The sequence below is a fragment of the Molothrus aeneus genome, chromosome 2, assembly GCF_037042795.1.
Source record: "Molothrus aeneus isolate 106 chromosome 2, BPBGC_Maene_1.0, whole genome shotgun sequence".
Classification (NCBI taxonomy): Eukaryota; Metazoa; Chordata; class Aves; order Passeriformes; family Icteridae; genus Molothrus; species Molothrus aeneus.
The window spans coordinates 47,459,815-47,473,858 of NC_089647.1; the positions used below are offsets into that span (position 1 = coordinate 47,459,815).

The 14,044-nt window shown below is 45.5% G+C and overlaps 2 protein-coding genes across 4 annotated transcripts in view; one reads left to right on the plus strand and one right to left on the minus strand.

Moving 5' to 3' along the window:
* Positions 1 to 6,211, plus strand: part of MTUS2 (microtubule associated scaffold protein 2) — a 262,354-nt gene extending 256,143 nt beyond the window's left edge. For all 3 annotated transcript variants that reach the window (XM_066544874.1, XM_066544873.1, XM_066544876.1), the window contains one exon: positions 1,345 to 6,211. In XM_066544874.1, coding sequence (XP_066400971.1) covers positions 1,345 to 1,561 — 217 coding nt within the window. In that variant the 3' untranslated portion in view covers positions 1,562 to 6,211. The remainder of the gene's footprint in view (positions 1 to 1,344) is intronic.
* The window catches only part of SLC7A1 (solute carrier family 7 member 1), a 40,592-nt gene continuing 30,075 nt past the window's right edge, over positions 3,528 to 14,044 (minus strand). Inside the window, exons 9-12 of the mRNA XM_066544877.1 lie at positions 12,570 to 12,781; positions 12,086 to 12,234; positions 9,806 to 9,914; positions 3,528 to 9,214 (exon numbers count right to left, since the gene is read on the minus strand). Of these exons, the coding sequence (XP_066400974.1) occupies positions 9,105 to 9,214; positions 9,806 to 9,914; positions 12,086 to 12,234; positions 12,570 to 12,781 (580 nt within the window). The 3' untranslated portion in view covers positions 3,528 to 9,104. The remainder of the gene's footprint in view (positions 9,215 to 9,805; positions 9,915 to 12,085; positions 12,235 to 12,569; positions 12,782 to 14,044) is intronic.

Consider the following 14,044-nt stretch of genomic DNA (forward strand, 5'->3'; position numbering starts at 1 on the left):
CTCCACAGAGCCCCTGCTGGACCTCCCCAAAAACTTTAATAAATTATCTGATCTCTCAGCACTTCAGATCCTCCCTCCAAATCAACCAGCATTTTTTTGGTCCTTTGGACTGGGGTTGTCTGAAGAATGAGAGTTTCCAACACCCAAGAGATCAAGGTGACTCTGCTAGCCACTGCTCACTTCACAGTTCAGAACTTTTGGGGACAGGGAGAAGAAAGAGATGTATTCTTGATTACCTGAGCTACATTTCTGTAGGAATTGAGGCTAAAAAAGCAAAAATTCTTTAAAAATGTCTCTTAAACAAAATCAGAAATGCCAATCCCACCCTCTCATAGACTTCTGGTGAGTGGACCAGCAGTCCCTGACATCTGCTACAGCCTTCAGGCTACACCCAGAAAAGCAGTTGTACAGAATTTTTTGTATGCATCCAAAATCCACACCCAGCTCCTGCTGAACACTGAAAACACCTAGGGGAAGGTTGGGTTCCTCCCTGTTCATTCCTATAAAACCCTAAATTGCCGTAAATCAGGTTAGGTGCCTGCCCAGAACTGCTGCAGGTTGATCACATGAGGAGCTGGCTCCTGCCCAAGCGTAGTGGGGCTGCAGAAGCCTGGTGCTCCTGTATGCATCCTTTGGAACACAGGTGTTGTCAGCACATGCCCAAAACACGTCTCGATCAGGTCCCACAGTCTACTTGCCCTACCCCATTTGTTTCAAAACCAGTCACCTGGCTGATGAGTGCAGACTCACTAAGGCTGTGGTGCCCATAGGAGATTTCCACGCCCCAGCTCCAGGAAAGCCATGAAGTTACTGGGCATTCTGGGGAGATCACCTCCCTGGTCATTACAGGTGAAGCTTCTCTAGTGTTGCAGTCAGGAATAGAGGCTATTTTGGGATCAAGGAGGACGGAGCAGGAGAAGAACCCATTACCTCATGACCTTTTACAGAGTAGAGGGAAGTTTTGAAGCTGAGCTGTGTCCTGCATCAGGACATCAGCTGGAATTCAGAGCATGGAAAGGCCAGACTGCTTTTCCTTTGCATAACATAGCAGCGAGTTGAAAAAATCATAGATGCAACTGCTGCCAACCCTCTTTGTACTTTGACACTCCACAAGGCCAGGGAGAAAGGCTGGGGCTCATCCCATCACGGGTGCATCTGGAAGCAGAATCAGACACTAGGGGGAAGTATGACTTGTAGAGATGACTTTCTCACCCAGCAGTGAAGAGATCTGGGGCCAGCTGTGCCACAGCTTTGGCAGCTCAGCCCTAGGGGCAGGGGTGGCTGCATGAATGCCACCATCTTTGCCCTGGAGTGCCTTACATGTTGTCCCGCTTCTCTCTCCAGGCAACTGTCAGAGGAGAATGCAAATCTTCAAGAATACGTTGAGAAAGAAGTGGAGGAGAAGAAGAAGCTCAGCAGGACTAACGAGGAGCTGCTCTGGAAGCTGCAGGAGGGAGATGCCGTGAGCCCTGTCAAACTCCCGCCCGCACCATCCACTCCTTTCTATCGCTGCTCATCAGGGAACTCCTCTCCAGCCAAAGTCAGAACCTTGAGGCGATGAACAGGCAGCTGTGTGCCGAAGGTTCCCTGCCTTTTATGCATTTCCAGTCTGCAAATTGTTACCATCCAAGGAAGTACTACCATCAACAGGCGCCCAGGGTTCATGGCTGCAAGCATGCTCAGTAGCTGCATAGCTTTACACTAGGCAGGGTACTCTTACAGTTCCCACACAGAAATTCTTGGTTCTCACATGAAGATTAGGGTAGCAAAAAAGATAGCCAAGAACTAGAACAGCAGAAAGTTAGGATAGCAAAAGGTTAGTTTGGTGTGTGAACGTTTTAACTATGGTTAGAGCCAAAAGTTGGGAAATGCTCTATTAATGGTTCATCAGAATGAACTTTTGCTGCAGTATTTCAGGTTAGTTGCAAATGGTGTGAATATTTCTGTATATGTGTCTGTGTTTATATACATGTATGTATTGTACCTTTATACCTATATATAGACGCACACACATATATATGTAGTTGCAGATGTTCTGAATTACATTTTTTATATTATTGGATACTACTAAGTGCTGATATATTTTCATTACAGTCAGCAGTTTTCTAACTCGTGCCTAAGACTTGTATCTAAACAAAATGCATTTCTGTTTAGCCTCCCAGGAATATTTATACCCAACCTAGAAGAAAGTTACACAGAAGTAGAAGCGCCTTCCAAGTGACCACCAAGTGGTGGTACTCTATATAACATGAACACCAGCGAATTTGAAATTCTAAGACAGTACTGCCTTCGAAACCATCACCTTTGCATTGAACACCAGAAAAAATATGCATACCATCCACTGCTTTTTAACTCTTAGCATTGATATTCTAAGTGGAGATAGGCTAGAGATGAGAAAACTGAGAGTTTTAGCAAATTTGGTAGAGGTTACTGGTTAACATGGTTCAATTTTAGTGTCTTTATTTCAATCCTAGTCAGATCTTATCTTGTTTAACCTTGTCGTGGTTAGGATGCAATCAAAATCTCTGGCTGTAGATTTCTGTCCATTTTGTTTTATTTCAAGCCCCAGAAGCAAGAAGGAAAAAATAAGTTGCTTATTTTTGCTGGAGGAGAGGTTTCCAATGGTAAGATGAGATACTGGACATCTGCTAGGGCTCTAGCTTCCTTCCACCTCAGATGCCAAACAGAGCATAGCCAACTTCATAGGTGCGGACGAATTTCGTTCCTTCCACATATCTGCATTATTTCACATTGCTACAGCTTACCCAGAGTTACAGAGCACTTTGAAGATTCATGGAAATGAGTGGCTAAACTACCTTTAACTTTCCCATCTAGAAGCAAAAATGTTCACCCAGGCTTGGGGTGACTTCCCACCTGAGGGGATGGTGAGGCTGAGGAGTAGTTGGGGTCAGACTGTCTGCAGGGCCCTCATGGGCATGGCTAACAAGATAAAAACATCCCTGAGCATAATTTACAAAACAAAGAGATTGTGGGATGCTTTTCTACCCAGCTTAGGGCAAAGAGCCTGCATGCAGGCCTGCTATGTGCACTGGGGCCATAGTTAGCAGGGCGACAGTACCTGGAGGAAATCCCTGAGGTGCAGGATGGCTGCAGGGAGGGTGGCTTTCTCACCCGGGTGTGGGGTGGCACCAGCAGGCCCTGCACCCACAGGGGTGGCACTGCACAGCCTGCCATCCTGCCAGAGTGGGAGCTGTGCTTCAGCCTTCCTGGGAAATACTCAGGATTCACAGACTGCAGCTTAGATACAGCTTCAACCACCATCAAAGCACCTGTGGCCTGTTCCACAGTGTTAAAAAGAAAGATGATTTTTTTTTCTCCTTTTTAGAGAAATTTATTTTTGTAGCAGCTTTTGCATGGTACTGTGATACTGAGTAAATTGAGCATCTTATTAGAATAGATCATGCCACACCAGCTACTACTGTTGAAATGCATTGCTAGATTTTAGTGTGTCCAGCAAGTACAACCTGAAAGATAAATACCTAGCACGCACATGCACACACAGCCCCTTCTTGCCAAGTATGACTTTAATCATTTTGATATTTGCTAACTGCACAGCTATTTGCAATACCTACAGCATTGTCATCTTTCATTCCACCAACAGAATTCTGAGACAGTGAGGTCACAGACTCAGAGGGTGATTTGGGTTAGAAGGGAACTTTATCTAGTCCAGCCCCCACTGCCATGGGCAGGGACACTTTCCACTAGACCAGGTTGCTCAGAGCTTCATCCAGCCTGGCCGAGAACACTTCTAGGAATGGGGTATCCACAACTTCTCTGGGCAACCTATTCTTACCACTCTCATTGTAAAAATTCTTTTTCTTATGTCCAATCTAAACCTATCCTCTTCCAGTTTAAAACTGTTGTCCCTTCTATCACTACAGGCCCTGCTAAAAAGTCTCTCTCCATTTTTCTTACAGGCCCCCTTGAGGTTCTGGAAGGCTGCTAAAAGATCTCCCCTAAGTCTTCTCCAGGCTGAACAACTCTAAGTGTCTCAGCCTGCCTCCATAGAAGAGGTGCTCCAGCCTTTTAAGATCTTTGTGGCACTCCTCTTAGACCCACTCCAAGATGTCCATGTCCTTCTTATCCCCAGAGCTGGATGCAGCACTCCAGGCTGGGTCTCACAAGAGCAGTGTAGAAGGGCAGAATCCCCCCCTTACCCTGCTGGCCACGCTGCTTTGGATGCAGCCCAGGATACAAGTGACTTTCTGGGCTTTGAGCACCAACTGTTCGTTCATGTCCAGCCTCTTATCCAGCAGTATTCCCAAGCCCTTCTCAGCAAGGCTGTTTCCAATCTCTTTATCCCCCGGCCTGTATTCATACCAAGGGTTGCCCCGGCCTAGGTGCAGGACCTTGCTCTTGGCCTCGTTGAACCTCGTGATGTTCACAGGGCCCCACCTCTCAAGCCTATCCAATCCACCTGTATGGCATTCCCTCCTTCCAGTGTACCAACTGAACCACTCACCTTGGTGTCAATCCACAGACTTGCTGTGGATGCACCTGATCCCACTGTCTGAGTCATTTAAGCTATTACACAGTAATATCTTAAATATCGGCCCCAATACAGACCCCAGAGGGGCACCACTTCTCACTGATGGCCATTTGGACATTGAGCTGTTCCAGATGCAACCATCCAGCCAATTCCATAGCCAGCTTCTATCCATCAAAGCTGTATCTCCCCAGTTTAGGATGCTGTGTGGGACTATGTCGAAGGCCCAGCAAGGTCCAGGTAAATGACATCAGTTGCTCATCCCTCACTCACTGACACAGTCACACCATTGCAGAGGGCCATCAGATTAGTCAGATTGGCTTGTTGGTAGTTTCTAGGATTCTCCTTTTTACCCTTTGTAAAAATGGTTGAGATGAAACAACTGGAGTTGTTATTGATGCTCCTAAAAACTTTAAATGTACTAAAGCATATCATTGGTCCAGGACAGGCTGGCTGAACCTGTTGTAATTTATTAATCTTTCCCCTTTATACCTTTATACCTTTAAGGTGCTTTCCTTATCACTTTGTTGGTTTAAAATCATATTCAAGAGATGCTTCCAGCAGTGAATTGGGAGTGGGGCTTTTATGGTGGGAAAACTGGGACCTAACCCAGCTCCATCATCATTTGTTATCATTGCCAATCCCTTTCCCATCTAATTTTTGCCTCCCAATCCTGCCTCTCACTGGATTCTTCCTTGGCACACCCTCTGGGGCGTGCCCAATCACTAGCAAAACTGCAGGAAGTTCTGCCTAACCAGAGGGACCCAGCAACTGGTCCCTGTGGGGGGTGTGAAGAGTGGCTCCTTCTGGTGCAAGCCCAGAAAAAGACTTCTTTCTCCAGAAAAGATTATTCCTTTTTTATACTTTTCCTCTGTCCTGTCTTTCTTTGCCTCTGCATGCTGAAGTAGGTGCAAAAGAAAAGCTCAGGTGACTCGGATAGTGGGAGGAAGGGAGCAGCCCCTGAATGGGGCAGCCATTCCCAGGGAATGAAGATCCCCAGGTGCAGGGCCAAGCTGGGGAGGGAAACTCTTTGCTTCTGCAGAGCTGGAAACTTCCCAAATGCCATGGCCACTGTGGGGACTTTGCCATTTGGAAATAGGACAGCCTTTGGCAGCAGAGGGAATGTAGCCAGCACTAAGCAGAAAGAGTTTCATCATCTCTGTCTTTAAGGAAGCTGTTTGTTAATCTTTGCTCAATGCAGAAGGGTGTAGCAGCAATAAAACCAGCCCACAATTGCTCCCAGGGGGTTCCAGAGATGGGCACTGGGAGCAGGTATCAGCCATGGGATGGCAGGAGAGCCAGCAGTGAGCAGGGCACGGAAAACTCATTTTTATTGTGGGAAGGTACCATTTGTCCCTACTGGGATTGCACCTCCAGTGACTGCTGGCATAGATGGGTTGACTCACTTGATGCACAGCAGCAAAGGCTTGTGGTGGTGGCAGGTGGGGGGAGGAAAGAAAAAACTATCAAGTGCAAAATCAGGTATTTTGTCTCTGCACTGATGGTGGTTGTGTCCCATGGACACTCTGAGGAGCCTCTGTACAGTTTCCCATGCAGCAGGAGTTCTGTGGTCCCGTTTATTATGTGGCTAATGATTACAGGAAGAGTTTGTATTATTTCAATTATGATGTACAGATAAGTGTAATATATTCCTGATAATAAATCCGTGTGCCAGTGCACCTGTGGGCTGACGGATACAAACCAGCATGTCCTGCCGTGTTTTCTGTGCACACAGGAACTGGGATGAATGGGAAACAAAGCAAAAGCCCATTAGAGGGTTACCCCATTATGGTAAAGACAGAAGCTAGTCATTAGCTTCCTGGCAGCAGGGCTGGTCAGCTGCCTTACCTGACAGTGCCTCACATGCTAGGAGTTTCCATGGACTCATTTTCTAGGATGCTTCCAATGACTGGGGCTGCCAGAACAGTGATTGTGGTCTGCAATGTTTCCATTAAAGTGTCATGCTGCAGAACATGATAACAGGAACATTTCTTCCTGTGGTTCAGGCTCATCAGCAAACACCTGAACTCCCCAGTGTTCCAGTTCACTCGGTTTCAACACCCCAAACCCTGCCCCCTTCACTCTGCCCTCCTGCTGAGAGCCACAGAGCTGCTCAGGCTTTACCACAAGGATTAAAAAGGGACCAGGTCATACTCCACCTCGGGAATGTGCCTGACAACATCCTCCTGAAAGATTTTTCACCAGGCCCTTGGCTTGCTCAGCACAGATGAAGCTTTGGCAAGCTTCATGTTTTCACTGAACAGAAGCTGGTAGCCAGGTAGGAAAAGCATCCTTATATTTTTAGTACAATACAAAACTTTGATCCTGTCTTGAGTTTTCATCTTGTTGCCCTCCCAACCACATTTTCAGTGCCTTTTGGGAGGCTGTGGAGTATGTCGAGCTTGCCTGTGTTTAAACAAAATAGACTTCGACTTAGTGGCTTTTAATTTCTATATTAATCTCGCCCTGCTTGAGTAAGACTTTGTATATGCACAAGGAGCAAAGCCTTGGCAGATGGTCAAGACCCAGTCACTGGAGCAGACCCCCGACTTCATTCTGAGGGGGAAGCTGCACTCATAACACACCCTGAAGTGCGCCTAGGAGGCAATGAACACATTGCCTTCACTTCCTCAAATTGCAATCCTGTCAAGAAAAGCTTCCCAATGTACTAGAATTAAAAGATGAAAACACTTCAATGGGCAGAAAGGCCATAAAGTCTCTTGGAAACGGTGAGAAATGGTCCACAATCCAGCCATGAAATCCAGGAGATGGTCTGATTCCCTTTTCTGCTGCATCAGATGCCTGGTGAGATCCTGGGCAAGTCATGCAGGGGTCTGTTCAGTTCTCCAACTCAATGACAGGTGCAAGAGCCTGTCGCTTCATCAGCAAGAGCCATGCTGACAAAGCAACTAAAGACTGTCCAGTGTTCAGAGGCAGTAGTATGAAGGACACCTAGGAAAGCATCCGCTCACATTGGGAAAGGGGATTTCTGCAGTATCTGTCTGGGATGCTCCAGCCCAGAGGTGTTTGAGAGCAGGTTGGACAGGGCTTTTAGCAACCTGATCTAGTTAAAGATGTCCCTGCTGATGTCAGGTAAGGTGGACCAAATGATATTCAAAGGTCTCTTTCCAACCCAACTGTTCCACAATTCTAAGATTTGTTTTTCAGTACAAGCTGAAGCGTTAATTTAGATCAGTCGCATTACCTGGGCATGGCTTACCTTAATAAGCCTTTTTAGGGTAGTGGATTAATTTGGCTAGGGAAAGCTATTAGAGAGAATTAAAACAAAAAAATCATTTTACAGCCAAAACCAAGGCATTGTCAATCAAATATAGACCCTGGTCTCAATTCCAAATTTCCCACCTTTCACTACAGGCAGGCTCTGGAGAAGATCTCCAGCCCCAAAGAGAAAGCTCCCCTCAGCAAGTCAGACCCTGGAGTTTAATGGTGTTTTCTGGGCTGCACACTTTGATAGGACTGAAAAGTCCCTCCACACCCCCAGAGCCTCCCCTGGGCAGGTGGCTGACACCAGGCATTGCTCACATCAGAACTTTGTTCCTCTGAGGATTCTCCTGTGCTTCCCCTCCCAGGGCAGGAATGTGCTCCAGCCACCAATGCCAAACCAAAGTTGCTATGCCAGGCAGCCAGCACAGAAGACTGACGTGGGGGGAGGAACATAGGGCTGCACTCTCTGTCAGAGCTAGCTCAGTTCTGCTGGCCACCCCACCACTACAGCCACAGCACTGGTGATTTCTGAGGCAAAGAGGCAGGACTGCTCTTTGGAGACACCCGTTGTTTTCAAGCCTTTGCAGTACTTGCACCACGTGGTTTCCTGACTAAAGCTGGCAATTCCTCTGTGGAGTGTACAGTTGGGAGAAACACCTGCTGCTGTTAGCTGCGTGCTGCTGAGTGATCGCTCACCTGACAATCAGCAACTACGAACCTTCCCAACATTTCACAGCAGTGACATGCTTTAAAGCATGTGAGCACTAGCTACAAAACCCAGTTAAATAAAAACAAAAAAGGTAAGACCTGATAGTCTAAAGAATGCAAATCTTGCAGGTGCTTTGTTAACCTGGGGAAATCTAGTGACTGGGGAGAATTTTTTTTTGTGTGTGTGCATATACAGAGGGTACAGCTCACATAGGGTGAAGGATGGATCCTGGTCTACGCCTGATAGTAGCACTGCAAAACCTGCTCCATGTAAAATTGAGTAGAATATCTGTCGGGAGGTAATTCCCAGGGCTACTGAAAGAAGGACATTTGTGAGGCCTGGTTTCATAGCAGCAGTTGCACACAGAAGCAGTTCTTTTTCTACACTGGGGAAAAAAAAACAAAACCGGAGAGGGAGAGAGGGAAACGCCCAGATGAGCTGCCAGTGCTGCTGGGAATATGCCAGAGTTGTGTCTTTTCATCTTGTGGTCCCTTTTAACTGTGCTGCTAAACAAACTGCAAGCTGCAGTAACCAAGTGGGGGAGGCCTGCATTCTGCTTCCTTATTTCTGCATAACTGATTACAGGTGTAATCTGGTTCAGGACCCCCACCACAAAGTTTCTTTCACTGCAGCCATTCTTTCAGTCGCCCGTAAGCCAAACAGTCATTTACAGCTGTCTGAGCCAGTGTCTGTGTTTCTCTCCGCTTCTGCTGAGGCTGCATAGCTGGCTTCCACACTGTGCCATATTCCATAGGTAAAGTAGATGATAAAGCCTGTGGAAGCCAAGGGAGAGGGCACTGTTAGCTCTGAAAAGAAACAGAAACCTCTACTCACATCTACTGACCCAAGCTACACCAGTCTAAGTCCAGCCATCCTCATGATTAGCTTCTAGCAGACAGCCACTATCTTCTTTAGGGAAAAAAGCCATTAATACAGGCACCAGTCTTTAAAAGTCAATCTATCCCAGCCCCAAACAGGATCCTGATTTGAGCATCTCAGACAATTCAGCCTTATCTAAGTGGCTGCTGGGAGCATCTTGGGATGCAGCTCAGCTTATTCAGCTCCAGAAGCACAAGCTCCACCACCTGGACAGCAGTGCAAGGCTTGCCAACAAGGAATGCTCTGTGGTTTCTTGTTGGCAACAAGACCCATAAGATGGTTCATGGGTTGTTGTTTTGTCCACACAAAGGCTTCAAGACCCTTTGATTTGAAACAAAGCTTGTTACATGCTGACTAAAGGGCTTCAGTCAAGTCACCAGGGTTCCCCAGGGATGACCAGAGCGCAGAATCCCTCCCTGGAATAATAAATTTATGGTGAACAAAATCTAGTAACTCTGAACATAGAATTTTCCACTTAAACTCACCTAGGAGCATCCAGATTGCAAACCGAATCCACGTGCCTGCGTCTAGCTGCATCATGAGGTAAACATTGACAAAAATACTCCCAACAGGAAGAAAGGGCAAAAAAGGTACCTGAGAAAGAATAAGGGATATGTTACATCTACAAGCATGGTTAATGAGCAGGAACGAACATCACATCCCTTGTAAATGGGAAGTGATGGCTGTTACCAACTCTTCAGCTGCCAGATGTGAGAAAAGGCAAGGTTAAACCCAAAAGTCCAACACAGGAGGGGCATGTGAACGATGCTGTTCACCTGTTTTAAAAGCCTGTTTTGTGGTCTAGAAGGAGGTAAGAGGCAAATTTTAGTGGCAATACTAAATACTTGTGGGGCAAAGGAGAGAAGAGTAAAAACCAAGGACTGTATCATGACAAGCACCTATTGAAGACCAAGAGATGAAGATAAGGGGAATGTCAGAGGAGGGACCTGAGGAACTTCATCCATCAGGTACCAAGGCAGTGAAGCAATAGAGAGCAAACTATCCCAAAGCAAGGAAAACCAGCAAATACTGCAAGAGATGACTATACCAGTACCAAGAATGCCTCAGTGGTCTGACAATCAAAGAAGAATGAGACAGCAAAGCCAAAATGCAAAAAAAAGAATACAGAAAATAGCACTGCAAATAAAAAAATCAAACAAGGCAAATTATAATACTAGAAATGTTTCTGAATATGGTGGAATTAAGTGGAAAGTGAACTTCACTCCTAAGGAAAAAAGGAGAACTACAAAAACAAACAGGCATAAATGTGGGCCTTTCTTAATTTAAGCTTTGCCAAAAAAAATTTATGTAAAGTAGCTGCTCACATCATTAGAGAGAGGGGCTAGGCACACAAATTAGAAAATAGAAGAAGAATATTTTTCTAAAGCTGGCTTTGTCAAGTCAGTAGAGACAAAATTTCCCTAGGTGGGTGACTTATGTACCCAGAGATTGCAGAAGTGATCTCTGAACTATTAAATAAGCAACTCTGAGAGCTCTAGGTAGACTGGTAAAGTCTCTTAAGACTAGGGAAGAGAGAAAAATTACCTGTTAAAAAATACAGAAAAACAACTGGGAAACAAACAGGTCAGCCTTGGATTTCCAGAGTGATTTTGGAGAAAAATCATCATCAGGTTGTAAATGCCCAAAGAACAGCAAGGAGATAAGAAAAAAGATTGCCAAGCATTGCAACAGGCTACCCAGGGAAGTGGTGCAATCATCATACCTGGAGGTGCTAAGACATGTAGATGTGGCACTGAGGGACATGGTCTAGAGGTGGATTTGGCAGTCCTGGGCTAATGGTTGGACTTGATGATCTTAAAGCTCTTTTCCAACCAAAATGATTCTATGATTTTATGATTACAGATTTAGCTGTGACAAGTATAATTTTCTTTTTTTCTTGGACAGGGTAGTGGCTGAGGGGGAAAAAAAGGACCTGAAATATCCTGAATGAAAGGTGAACAGACCTCTTCAGAAGCATGTTCAGAAAATATGATCTAGTGAGAGTATATAACTTTTTTCTCCTGGACATTTCTGTTTCCACCTTTGGGACCATTACCCCAAAATGAGCTGCAAAGACAACCTTGGAAAACTCTGGCTGTATTAAGTTACTAAAATCTGAGAATTTACTGAAAAATTTTAATTGAAGAGCAATCCAAATGAAAGCAGTTTAGAGGATGGATTATAACAAAAAAAATAATTTAATAAATTGCAGAGCTACCTGAAATCAGTATGATAAAGCATGACTTGTAGGATTACACTGGGAGAAAAAACCCATCCCAGTGTTTAATATAGAAAGGATGGTGTTCTTAGAGAGGGCAGGAAAACAACAGAGTTCCTCATACTTAAGGCTGTTTAAGAGAGAATGGTCATCTCTTAGCCTCCATGAGGACTAAGGAGGACATGAAAATACACTTAGAGCCTTAGATCTTTGCAAACAAGTTTACTTCTTGTGTTCTTTCTCCCTTAGTATCCATGATCTGATGTGGCCCTTCACAACCATCCCCTTTCCTCCAGTGTATGTCTGTTCCCTATCCTATAACCATCTGCTTTCAAATGCAGGGTCCTGCCCTTCCCTTCCAGCCACACCTCTGCAGCAGCTTCTGCGTCTCCAGCTTCTCCTGGATAGCAAAGCTGACATCATGCCTATACTCTATGCACATCCATTTGGCCAGTGTCCCCCTTCTGATACAGGCCAACACATGCACTTCCTCCTCCAACCACCTCCCAGACACCTCTATCCTAGCTACATGTCCCAGGACATTCACCTTAAAGGAGAGTTTGGTTTTGCTTTCAGGCTGTTTCCGTATAATGAAGATGATAGTGACAACAAGGATGGCGGCAATAATCTGTACAGTGTTTATCAGAATGTTTGGCTCAAGGGAAGTCAGGATACAGATACCCACAATAAGGAAACCTGTGAACAGACACCAAAGGTTACTGATTTTTTTTTTTTAAGATACAGGGAAAACCCAAGAACAAATCATAAGCAGGCAAAGCCGAGTCTGAAAGCTCACAAACAAAACAGTGACTCACAAAAACCTAACCATAACAGATATGCCTTTCCCACTATACAACCCCACACACTCCATCCGTGGATTTCTTTTTAAGTCAGAAATTTAATCTTCAGTTATTCTGGCCATTACAAAAGCTCATCAAAATCACATCAAGGAGGTGAGTTTTCCCACCATGGTGAGTACAAAGCCCTACCAGCTGACTCATTGCCCCAGAGACACACTGCCCAGCACTCACCTAAGATGAAGGTTGAGACGTTCACCACCAAACCTGAGAATTTGGAAGGATCTGACTCTGTGGAACACAGTACGGCTTTGAGGGAAAACTTCTCCTCTTCCTCTGGCAGAAACCCAGCCTGTGACTCACTGGTGCTCACAGACTCGTTGTTATCTGTCTCCTCTGTCGACCTTGCCATCTGGTATGCCAAATTAGGCTGCTCTGGCTGGTACCTAGGAAAAGGAAATGACACAAAGAGTCTGTTAGTTTGGCTTTTAAATGAGGGTACCACTCATTCAAAAGCCACACAGATAGTCATGGCTACAAGCCAGACCTTTACAGCACCACGTCACATCTATACCCTTCTGCTTCAAGGGGAAATTTGAGGAATGATGTCATCATGATGTAAGCAAGTACGGCCAGCTCTTATCCCCTACAGCGTAGTTGTAACGTAAGTGTTCTAAAGTGGACAATGCTCCCTTTCATGAGCCCTGTCATCCATGTCACCAAGACATGACTGGGTGACAGGAGAAGGAAACAGCAGAGGGACAGACTGATGGCCATAACCAGGGCCATTGTGTCACCTGCGGCAGTTCAGCTCTTGCATTTTGGCACAGAGGTGGCTGAGCTAACAGCTCTGCAGCTATCACACCCTGCAGAAGCATTCCTGCTGCCCCATACCCCTCCACCCCAGGCTCTCCTGCCAGCTTGTCTGCTGCCACATAAGGAAGGAAGAGCTGAAGCAAGAATGGTTGTTGCATGTGTGGAGAGCACATTCAACAGCGCTGTGACACACAACCATGTGGAACCATAAATAAAAAACACTTTTCCAGCCTCAGCTCTCTGTAACAGAAGGTTTTGTCAAGTTACTCAGCCACAAGTCTGACTAAAGGACTGGGCCACTTTCAAAATCACCTTAAAACTGTTCCTGTGGGGATGTGTTCACAATGAGGCATTTGTTAAACACTGAGACTTGTGAAATGCAGAGAAATCCTTGGGTCCAGCCACAGCAAGCATCTAGTGGCAGGGTCTTACAGCTTTGGAAACAATTCAGCTGCTACATCATTAAGCAGTCAAGAGGCAGACAAATCCGCTGCCAAGGTCACTACAAAATAGGCTGTTGCCTCTGCCAACCCATGATGGGGGAAATGTCATGCAATAGGTACAGCAGCTTGCAAAAACAAATTAAAAAGCCATTTCTAGCTCTGAGGAAAAGAGTAGGCTGGAAAATCAGGAAATTTAAGATGGATAGGGTAAATTGGCAAGAATTTTCAAGGGGAAGGGAACAGAGCATAAACACAAAGCACCCCAGAACAGCACTGGCCCTTCACCTGCTCCAAGACTGTTCTTAGTTCAGTGCAATTGCTGTGAAAGCCTCCATCTGATTCTGAGTAAGTCATTCAACACACAAAGGTACTTTTCAGTAACATGATCTTCAGATTTTTTTTTCATTAATCAAGTACTGCTGTCCGTAAGGTGCCAAGCACTGAAGATTT